The sequence below is a fragment of the Taurulus bubalis genome (genome assembly GCF_910589615.1).
Source record: "Taurulus bubalis genome assembly, chromosome: 20".
In the NCBI taxonomy this organism is placed as follows: Eukaryota; Metazoa; Chordata; class Actinopteri; order Perciformes; family Cottidae; genus Taurulus; species Taurulus bubalis.
Window position 1 is genome coordinate 9,714,899 of NC_136608.1, and position 19,197 is coordinate 9,734,095.

Consider the following 19,197-nt stretch of genomic DNA (forward strand, 5'->3'; position numbering starts at 1 on the left):
ACAGCTACGAGCCGCCGTCCTTAAGGGTTATCTCACCAAATGATCTACCATCAGTAAATAGTGCCTAATATCCATGAGACCCTCCGAACGGGGATGTCAGTGACCTTTGTTTTACTGCTGTAAATGAACTCCACTAAGTGATTACTTTTTATTACACTGTCTCCTTTACTACACTTGGATGTTGTTCTCCTCGGGGTATGAGCAGTAATTCCGCCAAGCATGTGTGCCTGGCATGCTAATATCAATATTCCTGTTTTGTTGCTATGAACATATCATGTCTTTACATCATCAGAGGTTATCATCTTCCTGGCAATCTTTGAAGAAATAGTTTGACAATTTGGGATATTCGTTTATGCGCTTTCTTGCTGAGAGTTGGATGAAAAGATTGCAACCAGTATCTGTGCACTAAATATGAATGGCACATAACAATAAACACAGTGTGAAAGACCTTGAAAGCTCACTAATAAACGCGTTATATCTTTGTTAAAAACGTGCAGAAAATCAATCGCCTCACCTGTTTAACCACTGTTCCACTTTTTATGCTCAGCTAATGGCCTCCTGGCCAGCTCCATCTTCAACTGGAACAGACCATTTTCAGAGTGGACTCAATTTCATTTCATTTCATTTTTATTTATTTGAACAGGGACCGTACACATCAATCAACCCAGGGGTAAATGTGTCAGTCTTAGCTAAGGCTAAATTTCAACCATAGTCCCTGTGGCCAGATATAACAAGCCATCACTAAAGAAAAGAAATGGTTATAACAAAAACATCATAAAAAGCAATAAACATACAGGTTACGATCAAATATATAAATAGGCCTCATCATAAAATCATAAAAACATCATAAAGATCAATAAACATACACACATTTTGTACACACAATCATTGAGGAGGGAGTCACGACTCATGCTCACACACCTGATTGCTAATAAGCCAGTTCTTCAATTGTCTCATCTAATTCAAGAAAAGAAAGCGAATAAGCACAAATCCCCAAACTTTTGTGTCAAACTTTTCTTGAAAAACAAAGTGTATTCTCAGATTTAGAAGACCTTATAGTCAGAGCCAGGTTTTAAAAATATTTAGTCCCCCCAAGTTGTATCTAATAAGGAGTTAACTTAAGCACGCTCCTCTTAAAACCACAAACCGCTCAACTAAATCGACTGATTAAGCTATTATAATAACTAATATATGATTTCCCTGTAATTAATACATATGGACTTGTATGCGTAACATGTTTTGTTTGACAACATACTTTTGGTATTTGATAGCATAAAAGTAACCAAATGTCAATGTACCGGAACTAAAACATTTTAAAATCTTGATTAATTTCCCAAATTGCCTCTATAATGTGATAGATTCAACAATGTGCACGCAATCATTCGTGGAAACTATGACTTAATGTTTCAATGTTGTGCAAATATTTTATAGGCTTGCAGGTTTACTGAAACATTTAAACTTTAAACCGAATATATGGAGGTTTGCTATCAATGTTTTACTTCACAAAAAGGCTTGAATATCAACAACAACATATTATAAAGTCTAGAAAATGTATTGTATTGATAAAAATGTTGGATTCATGGATGGGACATTTATCACACACTCATACTCATCCTCGATTTAAAAATTATCCAATGAAGCCAAGATAATCATCATTAAAAGCCAAAAGTTTGACTTCTTATAATTAGGTGATTTGCTGCAATCTGCCACAAGGACTCTGTCAATCTGTCAGGTTGATTCTCCTCCTGTTAGAAGCGCCTTAGAGACAATTACTGTGGGCTCCTCCTAATTAGAAACTCATTGAAATTTATGAGTGCCTGTTATGAATTATTGAGTTCTGTTTCCTGGGAGGGACGTCATTAGGAAAGTTTAAGCAAGTGGATTTCTTATAGGCCGCTTTGTCAGTGTGTTTGTCCAGGTTTGGTTGGACTATAACAAGGTGTGTGTCTCCCTCTGGTGGTGCAAAGAAGAGATTGTATATTTAAAGTGGTATATATTGGTTTATTTAAAAACTTGCCAGGCAGAGAAAGAAAAACAAATCCCCAACATAAATCTGAGAAGTTGTTTTCATTCATTTTCGTGAAATGTAAATGCCTGGCTTGGTTGTGTTCACCTATAGCCATTGTGACAGCCCTATTTCCCTAAAAAAAAGTGTTTGCAGAATTCGCAATTCCGTAATATGAAGACGCACATTAACAGCTTGCCCTGAATAGGTCACAAACTACGATTTAATCCATTCTATACAGACTACAGTTTTCATGATGAAACTGTGGACTTTGACGTGTTGTGTATTTGGGATAAGGTATTGTATCAATAGAGAAAATGGTGACGCTTCTCTTCAGTGAAGAGGAGCTCTGGTTTATTGCTGAATGTGGCAGAGACGTCAGCGCTTGATCACATCCTTCCAGTGGCGGATGGTGGATTATTTTTTGGGTAGGGCCAGCCAATCAATTTCAGCAAACATCCTAGTATGATACAATGCAAAAAAATAGTACTACATTACTGCAGTTACATTTTTATCATTTATTCAAACACTGACAAATGACAAAGTATTTATTTACAAAAACGCAACACAGGGAACAACAAGGACAGTCAGTGGCACCAAAGAAAGGAACTTAACAACCCCCCCATTTACAGGTGTAAAGCAAAAGTACAGGGGGGTGGTGCTCACTCTAACCTAGGGTATTAACAACAAGTAAACCTACGTGTATGCAATATGTAAACCCCAGGGTATCTTACCTGTCCTCATTGACCCTGTGCGCAAAACAAAAGGAATTGACAAAGACAACAACAAAACCAAAGTAGGCTGCTACTAGAAATAGAGTTTAAACAAAGGTGGTGTAGCTAAAGACAAACCATAAACCAGGAAACAAACAAGCACTCAGAAATAGTCAGACCTCAAACAGAGCTCAGCTCTGCCACAACACAACACAACACAACCACAGAGACCCGAGGCAGAGTGCAGAGCGCAGTCTTAACAAACAGAAGACCATTAAAAGGGGGACTGGTTGATTGGAGATCTGGAAGACGTGGGGTGATTGAATGTATGGAACCAGGTGTGTACATCTGTGAAGTATGAGAAAGACAACAGGAGGGGGAGACAAAGCAACTACACAAAACACAATACATGTACACATACTAGACATATAGGACACCGTCTGTAACAATCATGAATATATTATGATCAAATATGAATATTATATATATATAAATATATGTATATATATTTATATATATATATAAATATACATATATATTTATATATATATATATGTATATATATGAGAGATTTATAGGAGATAAATCTTTCTAATCAAATCAAAAATGATTGTTGTTATATAAAAATACTTTAATTGTTATCAAAACAGCAACTTGCAAATGTATTTTTTTGTTCATATAACATTACAAAAACTTCCATACAGATGAAATGTTCTTTCTGGCTGTTATAATAAAAGTATCATGGACAGCTGGGATTCAATAAGTTTTATTACTTAGACAAATCATTCAATAATCAACTTCAAGTAGTGCATACAGTATAATTTTCTTTGAATGTATTTTACAGACAGGATTAATGGGTAGTTTCGGGTCTACACTCCGAAGCAGAAGGTGGCGCTAATGAGCTTGTTTTCCTGCTCAGACACAGATCTCAACTTGTTCCCATGTCAGCAGCGCGTAAGTCAGTTCATCTTTTCTCACCGTTGTAACCTGTTATTTAGCGTTATCTGTTGCAGACTTAACAGCTTGTTATTAAACCTGTATGTTTTATTCCATAAGACTTCATATTAGTCCGTTCTTTGAGGATATTGTACTCCAGCTAAAAAAGTCATTCGCTAGAACTTCCGGTTCCTTGTTTTCAAAATAAGAGCTCACCAACATCTTGTTTTTTCTAACATGAAAATAAGGAAAAGCAAGCAATTGCCTGGCAAGTCACGTAATATTGAGGTATTTGTCATGTGACAGGTGCTGAGGAAAACCTATCTCTCTACAAAATAATTATCTGGATGTTTAGTCAAATGAAAGTGGTTGTTTTATTTAGTCGTAGAACAAACCTTCCGCATACCCAGTACTTTAACTTCTGCTATTTAAAGTATGTTACCGATTCTACAAGTATGTAGATTCAAACACACACACACACACACACACACACACACACACACACACACATATATATATATACAGTGGTGGAAAGTAATTAAGCACATGTAATTAAGTCATGCACTTTACATACGTATTTTCATTTTGAATGCAGCACCTTTACGTGTCATGCATTATTATTAAATGTCGGTTATTGCTGACCTTACTTAAGTAAAAATATTGCATACTTCCGTACAAAGACCTCAGACCTTGGCTAGAAGGAAAGGCAATGGCGCCATCTAGTCTGAACATCTATGCCGAGTGGATCCGGTCTTCGTCAGCCAACCAGGAAAGAGGGCTTGCCGTGATCTGGACTGAGGCGGATGAGACCAGAAACCTTTGTTCTGTATCTCCTCTTGAAGCGAGATTTGAAAAAAAAAGAGCCTCTCAATGCTTCCTGCAAAAAATTGCCCTCGCGGTTTTGTGGGTTGGCGATCGCTCATGGATGTTGTATTAACCACAAATTAGCTGTATTCATTTCTTAGGCGTTCTTGATATTTTTTTCCTGACCGCTAAAACCCGAGGGCGACATCTGCTTGTTTTTTTGTCTGTCTGCTGCTAAATGGAAATAAACCGGGGAACTGAAAGTGGAGCCAGTCGAGGTGCGTGTAAAAAAAAATACAATACAAAATCACGTTTCATATTAATCTCTGATCCCTGTGTTATCAGTGAGTTTACAGTGACCTTAAACTAACTGCTCATGCAACATATTCCTGCAGTGTTTCTCTCAGGACCGACCTGAACCACAATGAGCTTATTGTGGTAGCATCTCAAGTGCTGGTTTATTCCCATCACTCCATCCGGGGCTCATTGATCTGCTGGCACAGTTTGCCTTTTAATATTGATCATCTGCATGTTGTTACAGTTCTTATTTCAGGAATCCGATCTTCCGCCCGGTTGTAGTTACGACATTCAACAAGATGTGAGTTAGTTCTGAGTTTGATGGATGCTGTTGTCGGTGCACCTGAGAGCAGCACTGTCATGTTAGTATTGATTGCCACTACACATCAAGTTCGCTTATACATAGTGTGATAGTGTGCTCTTGGCCAGCATGCATTGTGTTGTTGACACAGATTGCCTGTTGACTTATATGTACATAAATGTGTGTAAATATGTAAGTAAACTGCCACTGCGGTGTTGACATGTCTGAAGTGAGCTTTGGATCACTTGTCCTTGTCTAAACAAGGAAAACATACACCAGCCAGTCTCTTACGGTGTGTTTGAACATCTACTGTATGTAAACTACATCAGATATTGTTAATGAAACTGTTTCCTTTTGCCGCAGCATAATAATCATTACAAAATAATCAGAAAATCCAGTTCTGCGTGTTCGAGAATCAACATTATTTAGCCGTCACCCTTTATGTGTGGGGCCATTGAAATACATATTTAGTTTCCGTATGTTACATTGAAATATATTCCTTTCACAAGTAGGAGTGGGCGATCAAGATCAAATCCTCTATTGCACTACATAACATCTTATTTTTGTGATATTTTAATCAATGTTGGTCATGTCTGTGTTTTTTTGCCCGTCCCTAACAAAAGCACTTTGTCACACTGATGCAGAAGTTATATTCAAAACCAATACTGACCATTTTCTGAAGAAAATAAGCTATACATGTTGTGCCTAAGTCATATCGTCACTCATCATATTGTCGTGTTTCCTCCGCTGATTAAGAACATACCTCTGATCAGGAATATGAACCATAAAACAAATGCAGTCAGACTTGTGCGGGTGTTTCATGTTGGGTTGTTTACTCCTGCTCTGGTTTTCTATCAGGTTGTGGGTCATTTGAAACACTCACTGTTGCTTGTGGATGCACATAGATCCTCTTTAGATTACCACAGGCTGTATCACAATAACTTTGTCAGTTACATGAAATGTTAAAAGATCTTCAGTTCTCACTTTTGCTCCTCTTCCTCCACCTCAGGTAATGATCTTCCAGTCAACTATCTACGCCTCCTGGCCCCGCCCTTGCAGCTGTTATCAGCCGCAGTGTGGCAAGTAGTGCAGCAGGGACTTGTGGACCACTATGGGATGCTGGAGGAGTTTGTTACCATGGTGACGGAACTGGTCCCAGAGCTGATGAGCTACAGTCAGAGGGCTCAGCTCATCCTGGGACTCAGGGCCAGGGTCAGTAATATAAACACTGTTTAATCATACTGAGGTGACACTTGTACTTATTTTAGATATTTGTCAAAGGTTAAAGCCGGGTTTAAGAAGCACATTTCTAATTTGTACACACTCTTATGAAGTAGAATGTGTGATGTGAGTATAGTATCTCACTTATATCTGTATTCATGTCATATATTCTCCTCTAAATCAGGTAGGCAGAGTAGCAACAGGTCAAACTTCAGTAGTTGTAGCCCAGTGTTACACCAGGAGGTTTCTAAACCTGGACTATTGTGTGTGTGTGTGTGTGTGTGTGTGTGTGTGTGTGTGTGTGTGTGTGTGTGTGTGTGTGTGTGTGTGTGTGTGTGTGTGTGTGCGTGTGTGCGCGTGCGTGTGTGTGTGCACATCCAGCTGGTTCTGGAGATGTGTCGAGGTGAGCATCCAGTGGACATGCAGACCATTCAGCCACATCTGGACAGAATAAAAGCTCCTGTCAGCACTGCCAAGGATCACCATGTAAGTAAACTGTAGCTGGCAAACACACAGCTGTTTCCTTTCTGGTGTGGAAATTTACTAGGTCAGAATGACTCTGTTGGGAGCAGTTGTTTTCTTGCATTGAGTTATAAAAGTCAGCTAAAATGGCGTTTGACATTCGTACCCTTGATATTTGAGCATGTGTGTGTGTGTGTGTGTGTAACAGGTAACCATAAACCAGGTGGAGGAATCCGAGGTGAACTTTGTGGAGTTGGTTCATTCATTGCTGGAGGATCCCTCGGAAAGAAAATATTTTTTCCAAGTGAGACAACACTCATTTTGTTGTTTTACTTGAATTCTTCCTGATTTGCCTCATCCTAATTCCAAATGTTCCCGTTCCCAATACACTAACTAAATATCTGTTTCTCTCTCTCATCTGCAGGAAATATTCCCTGTGTATTTTGGGCCAAAGTATGACACTGCACTTGAGATGCTGGTGTGGGAGTTCATATCCAGACTGGAGGAGCTGCTGCCAGTTCCTGACTTCACACAGGTACCACATTATCAGTAAATTACATAATAATTGAATAATTTGCATTACACTTTTCTTATACCAGTCTTGTCTTGGTTGGTCTTAGGACTAATGTTATTTAAGGACCTCTAGGAATTTGTAATACTTGCAGAAGCCGTCTGTGATCTTAATCGTGGGTGAATCTGCCATGTCTGTAATTTGTCAAGTAAAAATGCTTCTGCAAATTACCATATAATGTTCCATCAAACACAGAGGTTATCTGGTAATATTAGTCCTGTGGGAATCAACATGTATTTATTTGTTTGAATGTCACCAACATATCTGATAAACTAAGATAAACAAAAGCTGATATTAGTGGCCCTGTGACCGTACTCTATTGCTTCTTTTAATGCCTTTCTTCAGCCACGCTGCCTCTGACATTGACACTTATGCAACGGTTCATATTTTGGCTCCTGCTATAGCTCTTATTTTGTTACCTGCCCTCTGCAGTGTTGATGTGAGGCTACCTGGGGAGTTTGCCGGGCCCTGTGGGAGGTCTAGGCTACTTGTTTTGCCTCCGCTTTTTATTCCCCCACTACAATACACCAAATGCAACACAGAGAAGTGTATCGACAGGAAATGACTCTGGCATTATTCCAAACTGAACCACAATTTTCTTTCAGACTTACTGTGGCTCAGTGCAGGGGCTCATCTGCCTGCACCACTGACCCAGAGACAGATATAGAGGAGGGTTAACTGGATACAGGTGCAACACAGTGTCCCAGTGGACTGCTTTCGTTTCTCCTGTTCTGTACCCAGCAGGAGCAAAATAACAAAGTCGTAGTAGCCGTTGCATAATAAGAAAATTACGCGAATAATCTTTTATTTGGGTCAGTGATGTTCCTGGCGGGAACACAAAATGATGTATGTATGTCAAGAAAAATACACAACCCCTCGTAATACTGATTTATTTTTCATTTGACCTCACTGTGAATCAGTCCAAAAAATAATGAGTGCAGGATTACTAAAGCTAGTAACTTGATCTCTCTTCTCAGTTGGCAGCATTGCTTGGAGACGCTCCGTCATTCCTAGACGAATGTCTACAATCCTTTTTCCCGTCAGAGGACATGAAGGGTGTGCTTGAACATCACAGAAACCTCGGCCATTTTGAAGAGAAAGGTACTGTCGGCCCCCGGTTGTGTACTGTGATTGTACCGTCAACACTAAAGCAGAAATAATCGCAGATTAGAAGACCAATCTGGAACAAGTCTGTTTGTCATCTGTCAAATCTTCCACCCAGTCCTCTTTGTACAAATGCTTAGGACATTTCTGTATTGGTTGTATATACTGTAAGGTTTTTTTGTATCACACAGCAGAGAAAAACAAAAAAGCATCAATTATAAAAGGTTGGAAGAGACGGTGAAGATGCACTTGGAACAATCAGTCATTTCTCTCTTTGTATTTTGATAGAATTTAAAGTGTTTCTTGATTGAACCAAGCTAGGGTTGAATTAACCTTATTCTTTCTTAATTGTAGAATCTAGATTTTTACCAATGGATGACTGCATCCTCTCCTCCCTGTCTCTACCTCCTGGGACCAAACCTGTCACAAACACCACCTCGTGCTCACCCGCTCTCAAAGATTCAAACCCTCCAGAGCACAAAAGACATCTCGACGCCTTCTTCAACACAAGCAGCCTGGAGAGGGCGATCAGGAGGAGCTCTGAGACAGTGAGACAAAGACTGGAGGAGACGGGAGACTTGGGCAGCTGGCAGCTGCAGGTTGGAGGCGGGAACCTTTCTCAGGAGAGGAAAGTGCAAGATTCAGTTGGTGCACAACCATCCGACGGAACCATAGACCTCACTACGCCTAACGAGACTGCGGACACGGATTCAGCAGCCAATAACCTTAGCCACAGCTTGAGAGGAACGCGGGTTCTCAGGAAGAGGAAGCTGAGCGGCGGCGCGGACATTCCCAAAAAACAGCCTGCAGAGGCGAAAGCAAAAGCTTTCTTGTAAGATTACCAGAAACGTTCTCTACATTTGCTCAACACAAAGATGTGACGGAGGGGTTTCTCATTGGTCCAGTGGGCAGTAAATCCCTTCTGTTTTATTTTCATCACTCACGCTTCCATTCCCTTTTCATCCATATTAGTGGCATGGCTTTAGTATCTGTTGGTCCTCCACCTTTTGATCGAGATTGAAATATCTCATCAACCATTTGATGGATTGCCATGAAATTTGGCGTCCACGTTTTTACGTTCCGTTAAATGTTTCAACATCCTCTTGATGGATCGGCACAACATTTTGTACAAATAGTCATTGTAGCCAGACAATGACGTCCCAGGACTTTAAGGAGCTCCTGACTTTTCATTTAGCGCCATGATGAGGTAGACATTTGTCAAATACTTGCAACAGTAATGACATTCCCATCATTAGGTTTTGTTTAAATGCTAATTAGCAAATGTTAGCATGCCAACATAAACTATAATGGTGAACAAAGTAAACATTATACCTACTAAACATCAGCACGTTAGCATTGCTACGTTAGGGTACTCATGTAAACACTTAGCTCCGAGCACCACTTTGCCAAAGTACTGTTGTGCTGTAGACTCTTCAGTCTTGTTGAATATTTGTTGTGGTTCATGTGCGTTACTTCATTTTAATCTTCTGGAAATACTTCATGTGAAACTGTAGCTTTTAAATCTGTTTAATGCTCACAGAAAAACAATTTGGAATCACTAAGTTAGAGAGATAACTTTGAGCAGATTTGAAAAAAGGGTGTCATCCAATCTGTCAATTTAATCCTTTTGTGTTTTTCCACCTTTACAGGGATTCGTCAATGGATGATGAGAATTCAGGGGAATCTCCGCTAATCTCAATATGGGGAGAATATACAGGTTTATGCACTTTTTTGATGGATCAGTAGATGCTATCAGTCAGATCAATCTGAACTGTGGCCTTTGACTAACTGCTTGTTGTATTTCAGACTCTCAGGAAGGTTCTTTCCCAGTTGTGACAGACACAAAAGTTCCCTGGTCGGACGAGGAGACGCTCAATCTGCTCGACATCTGGGGGAAGGACTCGATGCAGCGGGCTTTAAAGGGCTGCTTGAAAAACCGTCACATATTTTCGCAGATCGCTGATAAGATGGCAGAGAGAGGCTACATAAGAACTGTCGAACAGTGCCAGACCAGGATCAAACGACTGAAGAAATGCTTCCGCAAGAACAGGTAGGCGTTGAAGGAGCTGTCCTCCTTCCTCGCCGCTTTACTGTCCAATCATCGCAATTTATCAGATGACTAAAGCAAGAGTTTTTTCCCTTTTCTAACACCAGAAGGAACTCCAAACTGGAGTATAAATTCTACGAGCAGCTGAAGCGGGTACTCGGCTCCTCGGGTCCCTCAGACGATCCTGAGGGCACCTATGATGTCGAAGAGGTCAAAGAGGAAGAAGAAGATGAGTCACCAGACGCCGAGGAGGACTTGCAGTTTCTCGGCAATACGAGCCGACTGGAAATCGGTACAATTTCACTTTTATAGGGGGGGTAGTAAAAAATACATGTTAAAAGTTCCCACAACATGTATTCCTTGTTTGCTTGTTTTGTTCAACCAACATCCCAAACATTGCATATAATCTCTTTACTATCATACATAAAAAAAAAAAAAGTTAGGTATTTTTGCTTGAGAAATTACTACTAATAATGTATGCCAATGGATTTACCCACTGATTGATTAATTGACCAATTGTTGCAGCTCCAGTTTAGTATATTTTATTAAACATTTTAAGTTAAAGCAGGCATTATGTAAATTAATTGTTATTTTACATATGTATATATATATATATATATATATATATATATATATATATATATATATATATATGTATATATATATATATATATATATGTATATATGTATATATATATATATATATATATATATATATATATATATATATGTATATATATATATATATATATATATATATGTATGTATGTATGTATGTATGGATATATATATATATATATATATATATATATATATATATATATATATATATATATATATATCCATACATATATATATATATATATATATATATATCCATACATATAAAACTGAAATGGTAAAACTAAATTAATAATAATACAGGAAGGGGGCTAATATAAAAAAAAAATTTAGGAGAACAAAACTTGGATATTCTCTGAGATTAAAGAAAAAAAAAAAAAAAACTTGTATTTGAAGAGAGAATTTGCCCCCGAATCCATCTCCCAAAGTGTTTTATTTATTTAATTTCGATCCTCAATGGCCTAAAGCGCAAAAATACATATAAGCTTCCCAAAGCACAAAAATAATAAACATAATATATGGTTGTATTAAAATGACTGTTTCACAGATTATACTGACAAATATCTTTTTTTTTAAGGAACGAGAAGCAGTCCGTGGACAGACTTTGAGTCGTTGGCCCTCATCACCACGTGGGGCGAAGACAAGCTGCAACGGGAGCTGAGAGGAATACACAGGAGCGGAAACATTTTCTCCATCATATCCAACAACATGGCCGCCCAGGGCTTCTCCCGAACGCCAGAGCAGTGCCAAACAAGGCTGAAAAGGCTGAAATCAAATTTCAGGCAATGCTACCAAAACAAGTATGTATACATGCAGCAAAAAAATGAATGAAAAGTTTGTGATATTTGTTGATTTACCGTATATATCTGCTCTCTTCTTATCTCTCGATGCAGCCTGAAGGGACAGGAGCAAGTTGAGTGCAAGTTTTACAATGAACTGGGAAGCATGTTAGTGAAGGACTTCCCCTCAGTGCCGCAGCTGGAGGAAATACCAGAAGAGCCTGAAGACAACGACTCACCGCCTTTTTCCCATCAGGATATCGGTAAACTCTAATGTTCTCTACTGACAGCGGGGGGCGAGGGAAGGGAGCTCAGATAATAAGCTGAGGTGTTTTTAGTACTACTTCACCTTGCCTGCTACATAATCATCATACCCGGACTGATCCCTTTGTGCCATTCATTCAGCAATATCTTTAAAAACCGAAATGTATAGAAACCAATACATTTTTGGTTTCTATTTTCTGCACCTAAATTTGAAATCTGAATTGAATAGAAAGCACACATTAGATTATACAGAATGCAATCCTTTGTACCTGTACTTTGAGTTTGTACCCTATGTACAAATTGTTCCTGTCAAATGCAGTTAAAATATTGAATGCATAGTCTCCTTATGCCTCCTTTATGTATTACTTAAAATGAAAAGAAGGAACAGCAGCAGTCTTCAACAAGTATAGTTCTGTCAAACTTTTCAGAAAGAGAAAGATAGAAAAAAATTATGTTGAGATGATGAATTTATTATGTCAAGTCACCAGACTATAACACCAAATGGATTGTCATTTTTATGATAACTTTTGATGACTCAATGGAACTTTAATGGCAAGTACGTACACTTAAATCCATCTTTATCGTCCAAAACTGTCAAACAATACCATAGCATATTCATGGAGCAGTGTGGCTAATACAAAAAGGAGTACTTGAAAACAGTACTTAAAGTGATGATAGATGATGGGGGAATTAACTCAAGGAAGTTATTACATAAAGTGTTTTATCTCCTCTTTGTGTCTCATCAGAGTCGGCTGTGGGTGTTCAGGAGGACAGGAAGAAAGTCCCCTGGTCGGACAAAGAGACCATCATCCTTCTAGAGATCTGGGGAGACCCACAGGTAGAGGGTTAGGTAGAATATAGTCATGAATGATGCCGTTAACTATCCTGATTAACAGGCTGAACTGCCATCTCACTTCACTTCATCAATTCCTTCATTATTTGAGTTGATGAAAAACAAATCATAAAGGCAGCGATTCAGACGTCTGACCTTAACCGGAAGCTTTGATAATGCAGGACGTTTTTTTTTTTCATTCAAACTATCTCTAGCAACAGAGAGTTCCAGGAGCACAAGGACCTACATGATAATGGCTTTCAATTCTGAGGCCCCAAAGGAAATAGAACATTTTTAACACAATGAGAGCGATATATATCCAGTCCTTAAATAAAGCCTCTATCTGCATGCTATCCTCCTCAGTCTGATTGTTTAAAGCATTTAAAAAATATATATATTTCTTGTATATTGCTACATTTTGCTAAGAATGTCCCTCACATTTAGGTCCAGCAGAGCATGAGACGCAACCCACACAACGGTCACATTTTCACTGAAATATCAGAGAAACTCGCCGCCGACGGTTTCTCCCGCAGTGCAGGACAGTGCCACACCCGGATCAAACGCCTGAAAGCCAACTACCGGCATTGTCAGGATAACCTGAAGTAAATGCAGCACCTGAATACTCATTTTGTAAACCGTACTGTCGGCAGGACTTCTGTGTGTTAATGCAACTGCCTTTATGTCTGTAGCTCATCGGGGACTGAAAGAGTCGACTTTAAGTTCTATGATCTGCTGGAACAAATCCTGGACAAACAGCCGTCAACGTCCTTCACTGTGGTGCCGGACTCCATCGAAATATCAGAAGAGTCCAATGGTGAATCAGTGACTGAAACGGGTAAAAAAAAATAATCTCTTCATCGACTTCATGCAGTGAATAGTACGGCAGCCTTACACACTCTCTTTCTCACACGTTGTTTTACAGAGTTATGGACATATGTAGTGTTTCAAAAGAGTACTAAAAACAAAAGTACAAAAGAAAGTACTAAAGTACAAAAGAAGTACTAAAAAACTAGTAACCTGCAGAAAATGTGTGTGTGATTGCTGGACGCTAGCATGCTGGCTAGCTTGATTTTAGGGTCGCATTCTTGCTGTGTTGAGGTTGAACTGGAAAAGAGTTAAACAGCACGATCTCTCAAACTGCACTTGTCTAGTTGATGTTTGACACATTCGTAAATTAAGAAAAAGAAACATTTAATCGAATATAGATGAAACGTACTTCTGGGCTGAAACAACTACAGTCACCTGTGAAATTGTGCATTCGTACCAAAACCGATGCAGAGAGTGACAAGTGTTGTGTTTCTGCTGTAAGATGGAGAACTCAGCATGTCAACGGAGAAACCGCCGACTAGCTCGTGGTCCGATGGGGAGACCCTGGCGCTTATCGAGATCTGGGGCGACCAAGACGTTCAGACTGCACTGAGGGGTTTTGTCCACAACGGACACATTTACGCCGACATTTCGCAGAGAATGAGCGACCTCGGCTTCTCGAAGTCCTCAGAGCAGTGCCGCTGGAAAGTCAAGGCACTGAGGAACCACTTTCGACAGTGCTACGACAAGAAGAAGTGAGATCAATCTTTCAGTTTTCCCGTTTATCGGTTTGCAAGTATCTGACTCTAATGCTTCTTATTTACCCCGTTTCATGCCGTCTAGATGTGGAAGAAGAGTGGATTACAGATTCTACCACCAGCTGGAACAAATCCTCGGTCAGGAGGCAGTTTCCAATGATGAGTATGATGAAAAGGACCAGGAACAAGCGGACCAGGAACAAGCGGACCAGGAACAAGCGGACCAAGATCCAGGTACAGTCGTCTTCATTCATTCACACGGCAGTACTGTGTTGACACAAAATCCAACCGGGCTTTCTAACGGCTGCCTCCACCTGAAATAGGTGCCGATGTGAACACAGCATGGACGGAGGAGGAGACGTTCGCTCTCGTAGAAGTGTGGGCGGCAGACGACGTGCAGCACAGCCTGAAAACCTGCGTCCGCAACGGGCACATATTTACCGACATAGCGGAGAAAATGGTCGCGGCGGGATACCCGAGGACGACGGAGCAGTGCCACTCCCGGATCAAAAGGTTGAAGAAGAGTTACAGGCGTTACTGCAACAGCTGGAGGTAAATGCAATGGCTCAGTCAAAATTAAAACCACCATCCCCCCACCACACAAGCAGACTGTTTCACAGTTTGCATTTGATTGACGTTTTCCAGAAGTGGAGGACGGCCCACTGTGTTTCGATACTTCCACCTCCTGGCTCCGGTGCTCGGTGACTCTGTGTATCCTGAAGTGGACAGTGCTGCTGCTGCCGACGCCGCCGCCTTGCTACCCCTTCTGGACAACGATCCCGACACGTGTAGGTTCAACTATGATCACGCAATCTGTGTCACCACACTATACCCGCAATTTTACACAGCGTTATTGTGCAGATGATGTATACCTTTCAGAGATTAAAGCCCGAAAATAAATCTGTGGTTCCTCCTCTTAGACGAGCAGCCGTCATCCAGCCACCTCCTGGCTGACCAGAGCAGAAAGATGCCCTGGTCCGACCAGGAGACACGCACCCTGCTGGGGATCTGGGGGGAAGACACCGTCCAGCTCACCCTGAAGGGCTGCCTGAAGAACCGCCACGTGTTCGAGTACATCTCTGAGAAGATGAGCGGCGGGGGATTCATAAGGACCTCGGAGCAGTGCTACACACGCATCAAACGCCTTAAGCACGGCTTCCTCCATGAAAAGTCAGTGACGACAACAACCATGAATCATTTTCTTTCTATTGTTGGGTTCAAGAGGCAATTTGGTTGGTTAAATGTCAAACTCTAGACAATAGTCTACAAATCACATCTGCTCTTTATCGGGCAGTATTCAATAAATACAATAAAGTTAACCTTTTATTACTGTGAAAATGGATACAATGGATTCTTTAGTGTCCTTTTCCAGGTAGATTATTTTGCCACAGTCTGTGCATATCCATACATGCATACATACATATATACATACATTATACACCACAACATTACATAATTTATGTATGGCCTGGTGACTGAAGGCATTGAATGAAGTTGACACGTTTTAGTAAAATTAGAACAATCCTTTTCCTTTGAAAGCAGTTTTAAAATATTTTTTGTTTTGAAGTGAAGTGTTTGAATTTGATTTTAATTTTAAATTGTTCAAGTCTGAGATTTGGTTGATGCCAGCTAATCACAAACTAACCGACTTCACTTTAAATTCAGGGAGGAATATAAATTCTTCAATGAGTTGAATGAAATCTTTGGGAAGGAGCTGAAAGTGGAAGACTTGGTCCCAGACACACCAGTTGCAGATGAGCCAGATGAAAGCAACCAAAAGAAAGGTGACTTTTTTTTTTTTAAGCCAGTGGTATCACAGTAAAAGAGGCAGGCAGATTCTTTGTTTCATGTATTTTTTTATCCTGAGACATCCCCTCTGTTGGTAACCTCAGGTACCCAGTGGACGCCGGACAGTTCGAAGCTGGCCTGGACCGACAGGGAGACAGAGGTCCTGCTGGACTTATGGGGGAGCGAGGAAATCCAGGAGACTTTGAAAAGCTGCACAAAGAACAAACACATCTTCGTCCAGATCTCTGAGGTCATGGCGGGTCAGGGCTACCTGCGCACTCCCGGACAGTGTCAGACCAGAATAAAGAGGCTGAGGGCCAATTTCCGACACTTCCTAGAAGGCAGAAAGTAAGTACCGCTGTTCATTGCTGGGGTGTGTGGTGAGATCACGCTGCAAGTCTAAACCTCTCCCTTCTTAATGTGGTTTTATACTCAGCATATTTCAAACCTCATAACATTTGATCCACTGCAGTTGTACAAATTGTGTAAAAAAACTTGCCTCCTCCTCATAACAATCTCTGAAATTCTGTTTCCAGAGGAGAGAAACAGGAATGCAAGTTCTTTGACCAGTTGGTGCATATATTTGGCAGCAAGTATGGAACAAACTCTGACTCCCTGGCCGACGATACAGCTGATGGAGGAGGTAAGAAGCCACATTCCCTCACTGTTGTCCATCTTGTCTGAGTTATGCAATGGCTTCTGGTAATAAAAAGGAAGATTCATCAATTATCTCCAGTCTAATTCTACAGTTAGAAGTCCTGTCACGGCCCCTTTGAGGAGGGTTTATTTTTGTTACTTTTATTTGCACAGTGTCTTGTATACATTTCACACATGTTGCTTCATTCACATTTTGGAGTGACAACCATAAACTCTCTTGAACACGTTATAGCTTGTTGGTGTTGTTTTTAAATCCATGCAAATCATTTCACAATGGCATGCTGGTTGTGGCTCCAGCCACATAGTCAACATATTGGTCTTCTCATCTAATTCTCAACAACAAAACAAATAACTGTATTTCTCAAAATGTCATTGCTTGGAAGTCATAATCAAAACGTTATGTCTAAAATGTACTTCTAGATCTAGAGACCTGAAACTGTCCGTCATCGTGGGGTGAAACCACAAGAACACAGCCGCCGCCGCCGCCGCCGCCGCAGAGTGCTGAGGAACATCCAGAAGGGAAAAAAACAAGGACACTCAAGCAGAAACTGTTTAAAAGCTGTGGTGTGCAGTTGTTGACAGATGACGTTTGCCTCTGTACGTACTTCAAATACTTTTACATTCTTCATACACACAGGCTGTAGGTGTGTGTGTGTGTGTGCGCGCGTGTATGTGTGTGTGTGCGTGTATGTGTGTGTCCGCGTCCCTCCTCCAGAGTGTCTTTGTATTATTTACAATAGAGCCATGAAACTAAAACCAGGAAGCTCAGGGCTCGACGGACAAACAAATATTTCTGATCTTGATGTCGTGGGAGTCACAGAAAATGCTGTTTTTGCTAGTATTTATTTATTTTGTACTTGATCTAAAAAGTGAGTGAATCAAAGCACACGAACAAAGAAAGAAATATACGCAACGCCTTTTACTGTAACCACAGCGTACCTTTGCTTTTTGGTCTTAATTTAGTTTTCACTTGTTGAATCTTTTGTCTTTGCACTTGTTTACAATGTTTTAATCGGAGTGGTGAGAGCTGAAATCATGACGCTAATGCTTATTTTTACACAGTATAAGTTGATTATGTCCAGAATTGTATTTATTTAAATTATTGTTTCTGCCTTTATTCCAAAGTTTTACAATTTACTCAAAATATGTTATACTTCAAATCCTATTGAAGCACATTTTTTCCACAAACGTGTCAATGTTTTGTCACACCCATTAAATGAAACTTGAAATGTTTGATTTAAGATTCTTTCTTTTGTTGTGTGTAGTGTTTCTTTTTTCTTTTGCGTGACAAGTTAAGCCAAGAGTGTTACTGTACACTAAAACCATAAAGGCAACATAATAATAACGGTAAAATAAAAATGCAATCAGAAGGTGAAAGTAAAGCATAACAAACAAATTGTCATGATTTATTGTTGTTATAAAATTATCTCTTATAGCCACTTTAAGGACCTGAATTCTTCAAATTAAGTGTAACTAATGTGTAGAAATGAACAGAAAATGTGTCTTGTCTCTGAATATATTGTTAGCCCATGGCGATGAAGTTCATATTATCTCTCTCAGAGACTCATGACAATTTCCTGCTGTGCTTATATTAGATTAGTAGTGCAATGATGGAAAATCAGAGGGGCATTGCCGGGCAACGTCTTCTAAACACGCTGAGGTTTCCTACCACAAGGCCATTATTTTGGTATAGTGTCATATTGTTGTGATGTGGCCAAAACTCCCACACTGTAACCATAGTCACGCAAATAGTGTCTGTCCACCACTTGGGTCCAGACTGAAATGTCTCCAACAACTATTAGAGGCATTGCTACTGTGAACAGACATTCGGGGTCCCATGAGGATCAATCCTAGTGATTCTGGTGGTGGTCCTTTGACTTTTCCTCACTTCCTAACATGACATTTAGAGAGAGGAGAAAGTCATTAGTTTGGCAGGGATTCGGTTATAAATCAATATATTGGACAAATTCTCATTTTTACCTGATGGCACTAGATGGAAAAAACAGTCCTATCCTTACAGCTATCCATTTACACATTATAAGTGCTTTACCAGTTCATTATTTAAAGGAACAGTGTATTTAGAGTGATCTATTAGAAATAGAATATAAGGTTGATAGGTTGATGTTTTCTTTAGTGTATAATCACCTGAAATGAATATTCATAGTGTTTTTGTTGCCTGTAGCCCAAGTAACAAACCAAAACACTGGCTCTCGATAGGGACATGCACGTT

General features: G+C 39.9%; 1 protein-coding gene across 1 annotated transcript; it reads left to right on the forward strand.

The window, feature by feature from the left end:
- Positions 1-4,363: 4,363 nt before the first annotated feature.
- On the forward strand, positions 4,364-18,180 carry LOC306752343 (uncharacterized protein; the record flags this gene model as incomplete). Its single annotated transcript, XM_079236094.1, has 24 exons — positions 4,364-4,475; positions 6,066-6,268; positions 6,659-6,763; positions 6,948-7,043; positions 7,164-7,274; positions 8,288-8,411; positions 8,769-9,246; positions 10,064-10,131; positions 10,221-10,464; positions 10,569-10,753; positions 11,660-11,825; positions 11,976-12,124; positions 12,872-12,963; positions 13,402-13,559; positions 13,647-13,792; positions 14,267-14,519; positions 14,608-14,756; positions 14,846-15,074; positions 15,168-15,310; positions 15,443-15,692; positions 16,188-16,306; positions 16,415-16,658; positions 16,847-16,953; positions 17,388-18,180. The coding sequence occupies 24 exons, from the start codon at positions 4,364-4,366 to the stop codon at positions 17,399-17,401; spliced, it is 3,945 nt and encodes a 1,314-aa protein (XP_079092220.1). The 3' UTR covers positions 17,402-18,180.
- Between the last annotated feature and the right edge of the window lie 1,017 nt (positions 18,181-19,197).